Consider the following 13197-nt stretch of genomic DNA (forward strand, 5'->3'; position numbering starts at 1 on the left):
ACACAGTAAATAATTTGGCTCAGAATGTCCATTTTAAATAGTCAGTGGTAGCCCTGACCTATGTTCCTTCGGTTCAGGCAAATTCTTTCACAATCCAAGTAGCAAGGATTGAGGACTTGGTCCAGGAAAGCCTTCAGCTTAACCTTCCAGGGCTGGAACCAAACAAGGAGACTTTGCCTGAAGCGATCAATATGATATCCACACCTGCACAGTGGCTCCTGAAAATGCATTCAGAATGTACTCTTTGGATCTCTTACCACGGCAGGTTGGAAGCTGCTAAGACAAACACGAGATCCTCGGAACGAGCCAGCCCATCCATCTGCACCAGAAGCTCTGTCTTCATCCTCAGGCTGCCTTCATGCTCTCCCCTAGAGAAAGACGAGGAGGTGAGATGCTCCCAGGAGGCAGAGTCTTTGCTTCCGTGACCACAGTGACACAGTAAGGACGCGGTGACTGCAGACTGAGTTCCCCTCGGACAAGTAACCCCTGCCCTGCCACGTTCTCAGGAGCTGCTCATCCCAAGGTTGGAGGAAATGAGCAATTGGAACTCTTTTCAAACAGTACCAGAAAGGAAGTAAATGAATATAATGAAGATACCGAAAAGAAAACCAAAGGTTGGCAATGAACCGGAAGGTAACAGAGGGGGAGACCATGGAACTAGTAGATTTAAAAAAGGCAGCTCAGCTGTACCGACCTGCAGTATCATCTACCCTTTAAAAAAAAAAAAAAAAGCTTCATTGAGAATAATCATTTTGATTTATACAACATGCATGAGAGTATATTACACACATTATTGTTTAGTGTAATCTATGGATATAAACTGTCCAAGAAGAGAGATGAGCTACAACACAATCTGTTGCCTTCTCTTCTAATAAGAGACGAGAGAACGACGGGGAAACTAGGCTTTCCATGCACAGCATGGAAAATGGGTTAGAGGCTGTTTTCTGTGCAAATTCACCCTCCAGTTTCCCCACAACCCCCACTGCCTGAGGCCATCCTCAGGACACCAGAGGACCTGCACAATCGAAATGGCTCTAAGCCTGGCCGCCTCCAGCAAGCTCTCACGTAGATCAAGTTAAAGGACAATAAAAGGCCTTTCTAGCACAACACAACCCTCAGGGTGTCATCTCATCTCTGCGGTGTACATGCTGGCAGCCCAAATTAGGCTTCTCGGATTTTCTTAGGAACTGTGTCCCTTTCTACCTCAGAGAAAAGCCAGTTTCACGGTAGAGTTATATATTTATCTAGTATTAACACATAATTTGGAGAAGGCAATGGCACCCCACTCCAGTACTCTTGCCTGGAAAATCCCATGGACGGAGGAGCCTGGTAGGCGGCAGTCCATGGGGTCGCACAGAGTCAGACACAACTGAGCGACTTCACGTTCACTTTTCACTTTCATGCATTGTAGAAGGAAATGGCAACCCACTCCAGTGATCTTGCCTGGAGAATCCCAGGGACGGGGAAGACTGGTGGGCTGCTGTCTATGGGGCTGCACAGAGTCGGACACGACTGAAGTGACGTAGCAGCAACACATAATTACTACTCTTTTAACATAATATGACCCCCAAAGTCTTCAGAGCACCTGCCCTTGTTCCCTGATCCTTTGAAGCCTCCAGTTTTAGTATTTAACTTCCAGAGGAGGAAACTGACATGCTCAAGGCTAATAGAGGAAGAGTTTCCAAATCAGCTCAGTCACAGCTGTGGGGAGCCCTGGGGATGGAGGCAGACAGACTGCATTTAAGGGTGAGAGTCACTGCGGAAGGCAGGCTGCATGCGTGGGGCCGTGCAGACGAGTGCCACTAGGGCACTCCAGTGGGGTCCCCGCTAGGCCCCGCTGCAGCTGCCTCTCCCATCGGGCCCCTTTGGAGGGACAGAGCACCCAATCCAGGGCTGACTAGCACCCTTTAAACCATAGAAATAGTCGCAGCCTGAGCCTCCTGGATACATCTTGATGGCTGTTTCTCTCTACTGGGGAAATGGTTCTTCATAAGTAAAATTTCATAAATTAAATTCTAGTTATACTTCCAACAAGATAATTATTTGCTTTTTATTACTATCAATTTTGTCTTGATGACAGACCATTGGAGGCTATCAGTAAATGCAGCTGTGTTGAGATTTCCCTGAGACCTGTTTTTTCAAGCCAGGGATACCAAGATTAGTAAAACATTTCAAAAGAAAATAACTCTTAAAACACCACTCACACACACACACACAGAGGGAGAGCCTCATTACAGTCTGAGATGTGGGCTTTCTGGCTGGGGACCCTAGTGGACACTTAATCTTTAGAGATAATGTGTGTGACATGTTCACAATCGGTCAGGCTGAGCTGCAGTCTGGTGTCACAGAGAAGCGGTGACTTCCCCGGCCTCACACACCTTATCAAGGGCCTCCTCTCCAGACTCGGCCCTGGGCAGCCCCGCTCCCCACAGGCCCCTCTGGCTCCAGCGGAGGCTCTTACAGGCAGCTATTTTGAGCTAGCAGAATGGTTATGGCGGCCTGGGATCAGGGGCTGGATGATCTTTGGGCCTGAAAACCACTCTGTGGGGAAGGGGGGAAGGGAGGAGGACATTTCCTCCGGTTATAAAAACTACTTAAATCAGCTATTCAGTTAACAGGATCTAATTTAAAGACCTTTCCGTGTGTCTGCAGAAAATTTGTGGGCTTATTAATAGGCTCATTCTGCTGGTAAATGTCGATGGGCTTCCGACCATCAAACACACTTACAGGAGGGGAAAGGTGAGGACCAAAAAAAACCCCGGTCTGTTACCCAGGAGCCGTGCCTCTCTGGCTCATCACTGACTCCAGCTCGTCCAGGAAGATGGTGGAGGGGGCGTGATAGCGTGCAAGTTCAAATAACACCTGGGTGGGAGAAAACCAACATTTTCAAATCCATATAAAGTTCTCAGATGGCCCCAGAGATTAAAAGATTAGGATGGCTGTAATATTAAGCATCTATGCTGCACTTTAGCTCACAACAACCTTATAATCATTAGTTATTTCTCCCTAGCACTATCCCATGAGGTTGGATGGTCCAATTATTTGCATCTATCAGCTGGTAAAATGAGAGCCAGAGAGAATAAGTGGTGAGCTCAAGGTTACTAATCATAAGTGGGAGAGCTTAAGGTAAAACTCAGTTCCTGAACTTCCAGTCAGTTAGTTAACCCTTGAGACCCCCTGCCAATGACGTGTTCCATATGGACACAAAAGCCGTAGAAGATGTAAAATCATGTAACAATTTTTTTTGCTTAACACTTAGGGACAATAAGAAGGTTATTCTCGGAAGAAAGAACTGCAGAAAAAAAATAGAGTTCCAGTTGTGAGTAACAGGGCTGAAGAATTCTGCCCTTTTCTCTCCCCAAATTATTCCCCAGGACCCCCCACACTGCTGTTTGGTAGGCTCAGGTACTTCGAGGCAATTCCCGATTGAATAAAATGTTTCATTCCAGAGTAAAATATTATAGACTCAATAGGAACAGTAAAACAACCAGCAAAAGAACAGACATATAAAAATAAACTTAAGAGCTCTAGAGGGAGACGTGGTGGTGAGGAAAAGAGTATAAGAAACTATACCTTTTTTCAAAAACCCTGAAACTGATCGCTTGAGCACCATATACAGTTTTGCCCTGGTTGATCAAAGAAAGCATTAGAGACTTAGAAAAGAATAGATGTTCTTAAATAGGCATAGGGGATTTATTCTCCATGTCAATTAGCACTAGCAAACCATCACAGAGTAAAGAAGAGGAGAAGGGCTCAGAAAAGGCCAGACTGTGGTTTTCGTAGTAGTAGCCAGTCGTCTTTGACAGGCCCCGCTGTCACTGAATGGGCACAGCCTCACCTTCACCACTGCTGGGCGTGTGGTCCCTGCCTGTTCATGTGCGTGCGTGCTAAGTCGCTTCAGTTGTGTCCAACTCTTTGCAACCCTATGGACCATAGCCTGCCAGGCTCCTCTGTCCATGGGATTCTCCAGGCAAGAATACTGGAGTGGGTCACCATTCCCTTCTCCAGGGGATCTTCCCAACCCAGGGATCGAACCTACGTCTCTTATGTCTCCTTCATGGACAGATGGGTTCTTTACCACTAGCGCCCCTTCCGTGCTCATATGCACTAGTGTTTTCCTTTCAGAGAATCCTACTTTATGTGGCCAGGACAACTGGCTCAGCCCAAGGAGCTTCCAAGAACAGTGTCAATGCTGGGACACTCACCACAAATGCTCTTTAGACAGACAGCAGAGACCACCTCATTAGAGGCAGGTAATCTCTCTTCCTGTCACAAATAGAAAAGTTCAAATAGACCTGATAATAAGGATAATTACAGCAGCAGCAACCTACCCAATGAAAAATGGACTCTTTTGGAACCATACACATTTTAAGGACTCCCCAAATTGCAGAGAGGCCATCAGGTTCAGTAAGACCAAACATCCCATTGGAAGGAGAACCACATTGAAGCCCACGTCTCCACGTGGACCACTACTCTCCCATGGCCAGAGAACGTGTGGAATCCTGGGTAAGCACTTGGGAAGCATTAGTCTAAAATTTTTCAGAAGTACTTGGAGGAAGTTAAATCATGCAATGGGGTGGGGCATGGCGGTGAAATGTTGAAAGACGTAAGCACCAACAGGTGTGTGCATTTGCTAAAGAGACCACTCAACTACTCAATAGCATCAACTCCTAAGAGGCCTAAACATTAGGAGGGAAGGGAGCAACAAAAGGGTTCCCTATAAATAACTCCTTAATTGGAGTAGAAAGAGAAGCAAATGGTAGGAAAGCATCTCTGCTTTAGGTGAAGGTCTTGAGGGGCTTTCTTTATCTGAAAGCTTCACAACAAGAATCTTGAGAGCATGACCAAGATTTTCCAGATGTGGCTCTTTGCAGGAGCTCAGAAAATAGAGGAATTTCAGAAAGCACAGACGATAGGTTCCTTCCAGGTTGCGTGATTGTGTGCGCACCTAGTTGTTGGGTCACGTCCGACTCTTCGTGACCCTATGGACCATAGCCCGCCAGGCTCCTCTGTCCAAGGAATTTTCCAGGCAAGAATACTGGAATGTGTAGCCCTTTCCTTCTCCAGGATCTTCTCCACCCAGGGATCGAACCAGGGTCTCTTGCATCTCCTGCACTACAAGCTGACTCTGTTTTCCTTTTGAATTATTTTTAATATCCAAAATAAAAATGTATTTCACAGAAAGAAATATGAATATCTTCTAAACCTATAAAAAGATGTTCAAATTCATTCAGAATGAAAGAAATGCAAATCTGAGCCCTGAAATATTACTTTCACTATCAGACTGGCAAAGACTTTTACATTTGGATGCTACATGGTGTTGGCTGCAGAAACCAACACACACGCATTGACGGGAGTGTAAGGGGGTGCAACCCTGTCGGCAGGGAATTTGTCAATCAGTGGTTTTCCTTCCTTCTGATCCAGTGACTCTACTTCAAAGAAACTGTCCTACACTACACTACGTGCAGACAGGAGCATAGAAAGCTTTCTTCATAATAGCAAGAGACTGGGAACAACGTAAATGTCCATTGAGAAAAGGCTGGTTAAACACATTTTGCTTTTAACCATGCAATGAAATGTCATGTAGACATATAAAAACCATGTTAGGTCTGTCTATAAAACTGTAGAGCAATATCCAAGTTACACTGTTGAGTGTGAAAAAAAATCACAAGGTACAGAAGAGTATGTGTACTATGTTCCTACTTGTATTTTAAAAGGAAGGGAAAATAGAGATATGGTTGTTGAGGTTAATGTAAATATAAATAAATGCTCTGGAAAGCTGTACCAGCAACTCTTATGGTTTCCTCTGGAAAGATAGCTCAGGCGTCTTTTTACTATCAATATTGTTTTAAAGACAACTTTTAAAATGTTTGGTAAAGGAAAGGGGAGAAATTGAAGGTGGAATTCTTTCCTCATTCTCAGAAGTCTTCCTGAAGCAGAGGAAAATTGGAGTTAAATAAAACGCTCCCAGAGAATGGAGCATTCTAGTTAAATGACTTTTCTGGCTGTTCAACATTGAACAAGAAAATCCATATTCATAAACACCTGAATTTTCTCTTCTGCTTAGGTGAGTCCTGTCCAAGGAATCTGATGGAATCTTTTCTCTGAACACCTTACAGTGCTTTTTGCTCACTGATTCGAAGCTGATTCTGAGGGCACCTTTTAAGTTTTGCTGTTCCTCAGCCCATAGAAATGGAATGTTAAAAAGAAGTCTTCAGGCTGATAACAATTCTAGTTGGTTGGATTTAAGCTAATTGAACTCTAGCTAACTAGAATCAAATGAAACCCATAAATTTAGGAGCATTAAATTTAAATCCCATCTGGCACTGAGTTAGACTCAAGATGAAGAACAATGCAACAGAAGATGCCAACAAAGATTTCCAAAAATTACAATCTGATAGGGGTGATAAAAGTTTATAAAAATATACACTTTTGAAGTAACTTGAGGACAATCAAAAAGTAATAAATAGGTTATTTTAGGTAAATCAATCTTTTAAAAATATTTTATGATCACTTTCAAATAAGCCATAATATTTTGAAGATGAGCCTCTCCAAGGAAATGTAACTTAAGTGTAATATTTTAAAGGAATTTTTTTTCAGAAAATATATTTACATTCGCTTTGTATTGATTACTTACCAGTCACCCGACAGAGTGCAATAGTTTAACAGAATTTCTGAGCAGGACCCACCTTACATTAAGGCATAAATCAAAACAAGTATTTTCTTAAGGTGACTGGAAGGTATAATGAAATTTTATAATATAAAATATACCATATACTACAGTAAATGGGATTGATTCCCTAATTTCTTTCTGATTTGTCCCTGTTAGTATACAGGAATGCAAGTGATTTCTGTATATTGATTCTGTATCCTGCAACTTTACTAAATTCACTGATTAGTTTTAGTAATTTTTTGATAGTATTTTTAGGGTTTTTATATATAGTATCATGTCATCGGCAAATAGTGAGAGTTTTACTTCTTCCTTCAGACTCTGGATTTCTTTTATTTCTTTCTCTTCTCTGATTGCTGTAACTGGGCTTCCAATGCTATGTTGAATAATAGTGGTGAGAATGGACATCCTGACCTCAGAGGGAATGTCTTCAGTTACTCACCACTGAGAATGTTTGCTGTGCGTTTGTTGTATATGGCCTTTATTATGTTAAGGTAGTTTCCTTCTTGGAGAAGGCAATGGCACCCCACTCCAGTACTCTTGCCTGGAAAATTCCCATGGACAGAGGAGCCTGGTGGGCTGCAGTCCATGGGGTCTCGAAGAGTCGGACACGACTGAGCGACTTTGCTTTCACTTTTCACCTTCATGCACTGGAGAAGGAAATGGCAACCCACTCCAGTGTTCTTGCCTGGAGAATCCCAGGGACGGGGGAGCCTGGTGGGCTGCTGTCTATGGGATCGCACAGAGTCGGACACAACTGAAGCGACTTAGCAGCAGCAGCAGGTTCCTTCTATGCCCATTTTTTGAAGAGTTTTTTACCATAAATGGGTTCTGAATTTTGTCAAAAGCTTTTTATGCATCTATTGAGATTATCGTGGGGTTTTTATTTTTCAATTTGTTAATATGGTGTATCACATTAATTGATTTGTATATATTGAAGTATCCTTGCATCCCTGGGATAAACCCAACTTGATCATGGTATATGATCTTTTTAATGTGTTGTTAAATTCTGCATGCTAGAATTTTATTGAAGATTTTTGCATCTGTATTCATCAGTGATATTGGCCTATATCTTTCTTTTTTCATGATATCTTTGTCTGGTTTTGGTATCAGGGTGATTGTGGCCTCGTAGAATGAGTTTGGAAGTGTCCCTTTCTCTGAAATTTTTGGGAAGATTTTCAGAAGGGCAGGAATTAGATCTTCTCTAAATCTTTGATAGAATTCCCCTGTGAAGCCATCTGGTCCTAGGTTTTTGTTTTTTTGGGAGATTTCGATCACGGTTTTGACTTCAGTGTTTGTAATCAGCTTGTTCAGACTTTCTATTTCTTTCTGGTTCAGTCTTGGGAGCTTGAACTTTCCTAAGAATGTGTCCATTTCCTCTAGATTATCCATTTTATTAGCATATAGTTGATCATAATATTCTCTTACAATCCTTTGTATTTCTATGTTGTCTGTTGTAACCTCTCCTTTTTTGTTGATTTAATTTTTCTCCACGTTTTTCTTGATGAGTCTGGCTAATGGTTTGTCAATGCTGTTTATCTTCTCAAAGAACCAGTTTTTAGTTCTATTAATCTTTACTATTTGTATTTCTATGTTGTCTGTTGTAACCTCTCCTTTTTTGTTGATTTAACTTTTCTCCACGTTTTTCTTGATGAGTCTGGCTAATGGTTTGTCAATGCTGTTTATCTTCTCAAAGAACCAGTTTTTAGTTTTATTAATTTTTACTATTGTTTCTTTCTCTTTTTCTCATTTATTTCTGCTCTGATCTTTATGATTTCTTTCCTTCTTCTGACTTTGGGATTTTTTGGTTCTTTTTGCAGCTGCTTTAGATGTAGAGTTAGATTATCAATTTAATGTTTTTCTTGTTTTATAAGGTAGGGTTTTACTGCTATAAACTTCCCTTTTAGAACTGTTCTTTCTGCATCCCATAGGTTTTGGGTCATCGTGTTTTTGTTGTCATAAAAGAGGCAAGAATATACACAGGAAAAAGATAGTCTCTTCAATAAGCTGTGCTAGAAGAACTGGATAACTATGTGCAAAAGAATTAAATTATAATACTTCCTAACACCATCAGTTCACTTCAGTTCAGTCACTCAGTTGTGTCTGACTCTGCGACCCCATGAATCGCAACACGCCAGGCCTCCCTGTCAATCACCAACTTCCGGAGTTTACCCAAACTCATGTCCATTGACTCCGTGAGGACATCCAGCCATCCTATCCTCTGTCATCCCCTTCTCCTCCTGCCCTCAATCTTTCCCAGCATCAGGGTCTTTTCAAATCAGTCAGCTCTTCGCATCAGGTGGCCAAAGTATTCGAGCTTCAGCTTCAACATCAGTCCTTCCAATGAACACCCAGGACTGATCTCCCTTAGGATGGACTGGTTGGATCTCCTTGCAGTCCAAGGGACTCTCAAGAGTCTTCTCCAACACCACAGTTCAAAAGCGTCAATTCTTTGGTGCTCAGCTTTCTTTAGAGTCCAGCTGTCACATCCATACGTGACCACTGGAAAATCCATAGCCTTGACTATTTTGTTGACAAAGTAATGTCTCTGCTTTTTAATATGCTGTCTAGATTGGTCATAACTTTCCTTCCAAGGAGTAAGCATCTTTTTATTTCATGGCTGCAGTCACCATCTGCAGTGATTTTGGAGCCCCCAAAAATAAAGTCTGACACTGTTTCCACATCTATTTGCCATGAAGTGATGGGACCAGATGCCATAATCTTAGTTTTCTGAATGTTGAGCTTAAAGCCAACATTTTCACTCTCCTCTTTCACTTTCATCAAGAGGCTTTTTGGTTCCTCTTCACTTTCTGTCCTAAGGGTGGTGTCATCTGCATATCTGAGGCTATTGATATTTCTCCTGGCAATCTTGAGTCCAGCTTGTGCTTCTTTCAGCCCAGTGTTTCTCATGATGTACCCTGCATGTAAGTTAAATAAGCAGGGTAACAATATACAGCCTTGACGTACTCCTTTTCTTATTTGGAACCAGTCTATTGTTGCATGTCCATTTCTAACTGTTGCTTCCTGACCTGCATACAGGTTTCTCAAGAGCCAGGTCAGGTGGCCTGGTATTCCCATCTCTTTCAAAATTGTCCACAGTTTATTGTGATCCACACAGTCAAAGGCTTTGGCATAGTCAATAAAGCAGAAATAGATATTTTCTGGAACTCTCCTGTTTTTTCAATGATCCAGCAAATGTTGGCAATTTGGTCTCTGGTTCCTCTGCCCTTTCTAAAACCAGCTTGAACATCTGGAAGTTCACGGTTCACGTACTGTTGAAGCATAGCTTGAAGAATTTTGAGCATTACTTTACTAGCATGTGAGATGAGTGCAATTGTGCGGTAGTTTGAGCATTCTTTGGCATTGCCTTTCTTTGGGATTGGAATGAAAACTGACCTTTTCCAGTCCTGTGGCCACTGTTGAGTTTTCCAAATTTGCTGACATATTGAGTGCAGCACTTTCACAGCATCATCTTTTAGGATGGGAAATAGCTTGAGTGGAATTCCATCACCTCCACTAGCTTTGTTCCTAGTGATGCTTTCTAAGGCCCACTTGACTTCACATTCCAGGATGTCTGGCTCTAGGCGAGTGATCACACCATCGTGATTATCTGGGTCGTGAAGATCTTTTTTGTACAGTTCTTCTGTGTATTCTTGCCACTTCTTCTTAATATCTTCTGCTTCTGTTAGGTCTATACCATTTCTGTCCTTTATCGAGCCCATCTTTGCATGAAATGTTCCCTTGGTATTTCTAATTTTCTTGAAGAGATCTCTAGTCTTTCCCATTCTATTGTTTTCCTCTGTTTCTTTGCATTGATTGCTGAGGAAGGCTTTCTTATCTCTCCTTGCTATTCTTTGGAATTCTGCATTCAAATGGGTATATCTGTCCTTTTCTCCTTTGCTTTTCACTTCTCTTCTTTTCACAGCTATTTGTCAGCCTCCTCAGACAGCCATTTTGCTTTTTTGCATTTCATTTCCTTGGGGATGGTCTTGATCCCTGTCTTCTGTACAATGTCATGAACCTCTGTCCATAGTTCATCAGCCACTCTGTCTATCAGATCTAGTCCCTAACACCATACACAAAGATAAACTTGAAATGTATTAAAGACCAAAATGTAAGATCAGAAACTATAAAACTCTTGGATGAAAACATAAGCAGAACACTGTATGACATAAATAATAGCAAGATCATTTACGACCCACCTTCTAGAATGGAAATAAAAACAAAAATAAATGAATGAATGGGACATAATTGAACTTGAAAGCGTTTACACAGCAAAAGAAACTATAAACAAGGTAAAAACACAACCCTCAGAATGGGAGAAAATAATAGCAAATTAAACAACTGACAGATAATTAATTTCCAAAATATACAAGCAACTCATACAACTCAATACCAGAAAAACAAACAACCCAATCAAAAAGTGGGCAAAAGACCTAAACAGATATTTCTCCAAAGAAGACATATAGATGGTAATAAACATATAAAAAGATGCTCAACATCACTGATTATTAGAGAAATGCAAATCAGAACTATAATGAGATATCACTTCACCCCAAACAGAATGGCCATAATAAAAAAATCCACAAACAACAAGTGCTGGAGAGGGTGTGGAGAAGAGGGAACCCTCCTACACTGCTGGTGAGAATGTAAATTGATATAGCCACTATGGAAGACAGTATGGAGATTCCTTTAAAAATGAGGAATAAAGACACCATGTGACCCAGCAATACCACTTCTAGGCATTACCCTGAGGAAATCAAAACTGAAAAAGACACATATACCCCAATGTTAATTGCAGCACTACTTACAATAGCCAAGACTTGGAAGCAACCTAGCTGTCCATTGACGGATGAATGGATTAAAGAAGCTGTGGTACATATATACAATGAAATATGACTCAGCCGTAAAAAGGAACACATGTCAGTCAGTTCTAATGAGGTGGATGAACCTAAAGCCTATTATACAGTGAAGTAAGTCAGAAAGAGAAAAAAAAATCCTATATTAACACATATATATGTCATCCAGAAGGATGGTACTGATGAATCTGTTCATAGAACAGCAATGCAGATGCAGACATAGAGAAAAGACTCATGGACAAGGGTAGGGGAGAAGAGGGAGAGGGTGAGATAAATGGATGAGAGTAGGATGGATGCATATATATTAACATATGTAAATAGACAGCCAATGTGAATTTGCTGTATGACTCAGGGAACTCAAACTGGGGCTCTGTAATAACCTAGAGGAGTGGGAATGGGCGGGAGGTGGGATGGAGATTCAAGAGGGAGGAGACATATGTATACCTATGGCTTCCCTGATAGCTCAGTTGGTAAAGAATTTGCCTACAATACAGGAGACCCCAGTCTGATTCCTGGGTTGTAAGATCCACTGAAGAAGGGATAGGCTACCTACTCCAGTATTCTTGGGCTTCCCTTGTGGCTTAGCTGTAAAGAATCTGCCTGCAATGCAGGAGACCTGGGTTTGATTCCTGGGTTGGGAAGATCCCCTGGGGAAGGAAAAGGTTACCCACTCCAGTATTCTGGCTGGAGAATTCCATGGACAGAGGAGCCTGGTGGGCTACAGTCCATGGGGTCGCAAAGAGTTGGACATGACTGAGCAACTTTCACTTTCATGGTTAATTCATGTGGATGTATGACAGAAATCAAACCAATATTATAAACCAATCATCAATCAATTAAAAATAAATATTTTTTAAAATATATACCATATACTCTTACAAATGATATAAAGATAAAAACAATCTCCTAAGGGAATAAAAAAAAAAATCCCTACAGCCTATGGCACTGTGGAGGAAAGTTGGTTGGAGCATCTGAAAGAGTAAATTTTAAGTTTCTTGATTCTTCCTTAGAGTATCTAGCATAAGGACAAGCATACCACAGTAGCCTCTCAGTAAATCTTAACTGAATATACTGAACATGCTTAATAATAAATGTTTCTTGAATAAAAGAAAAATAGGCCACTACAGAGACAATTTTTTCACGGTTCTATTTCTATGTCACGTGAATTGAAAAGGGGCTATTGGTCAAATTCCCAAAAGAAGGGAGATCATGTTTGCTGATGGGGGTACCGCTAGCAGCTACATAGTAGTTAATCCACCTCTCGGGCTTTTGGTCATTAAGATCCAGGATAAATTTGAACACTTAAATCACTTAAGAAAAAATAAGATCACTGTCATCATTTTGTACCACTGTCTTCTGCCAGAATTCATTCTAAAGAAACAAAATCAAGAAACCCTACCCGAACAAGCTTTTCTGAGTCCCCTCTCCATTTGCTGACAATGGTAGATGCAGAAATATTAAAGAAGGTGGTTTTGCATTCCGTAGCCACAGCTTTGGCCAGTAAAGTCTTTCCTGTACCTGGAGACACATGTGGGTAAAACATCAGCGACCCTCGAACTCCATCCCTCTGCTGACAGACACAAGACAGTCACATAAGCAACACAGAAGGTGGGTACACAGCGCACGCTGCCCCAGTCCCGAAGGGAAGACAGATGGGGCAACTCATCC

The 13197-nt window shown here is 41.5% G+C and overlaps 1 protein-coding gene across 2 annotated transcripts in view; it reads right to left on the reverse strand.

Moving 5' to 3' along the window:
* Window positions 1–13197, reverse strand: part of KATNAL2 (katanin catalytic subunit A1 like 2) — a 112093-nt gene that overhangs the window by 18874 nt on the left and 80022 nt on the right. For both annotated transcript variants that reach the window (XM_025273630.3, XM_006075263.4), the window contains exons 11-13: window positions 12929–13047; window positions 2771–2862; window positions 258–368 (exon numbers count right to left, since the gene is read on the reverse strand). In XM_025273630.3, coding sequence (XP_025129415.3) covers window positions 258–368; window positions 2771–2862; window positions 12929–13047 — 322 coding nt within the window. The remainder of the gene's footprint in view (window positions 1–257; window positions 369–2770; window positions 2863–12928; window positions 13048–13197) is intronic.

Source organism: Bubalus bubalis, chromosome 22, assembly GCF_019923935.1.
Source record: "Bubalus bubalis isolate 160015118507 breed Murrah chromosome 22, NDDB_SH_1, whole genome shotgun sequence".
In the NCBI taxonomy this organism is placed as follows: Eukaryota; Metazoa; Chordata; class Mammalia; order Artiodactyla; family Bovidae; genus Bubalus; species Bubalus bubalis.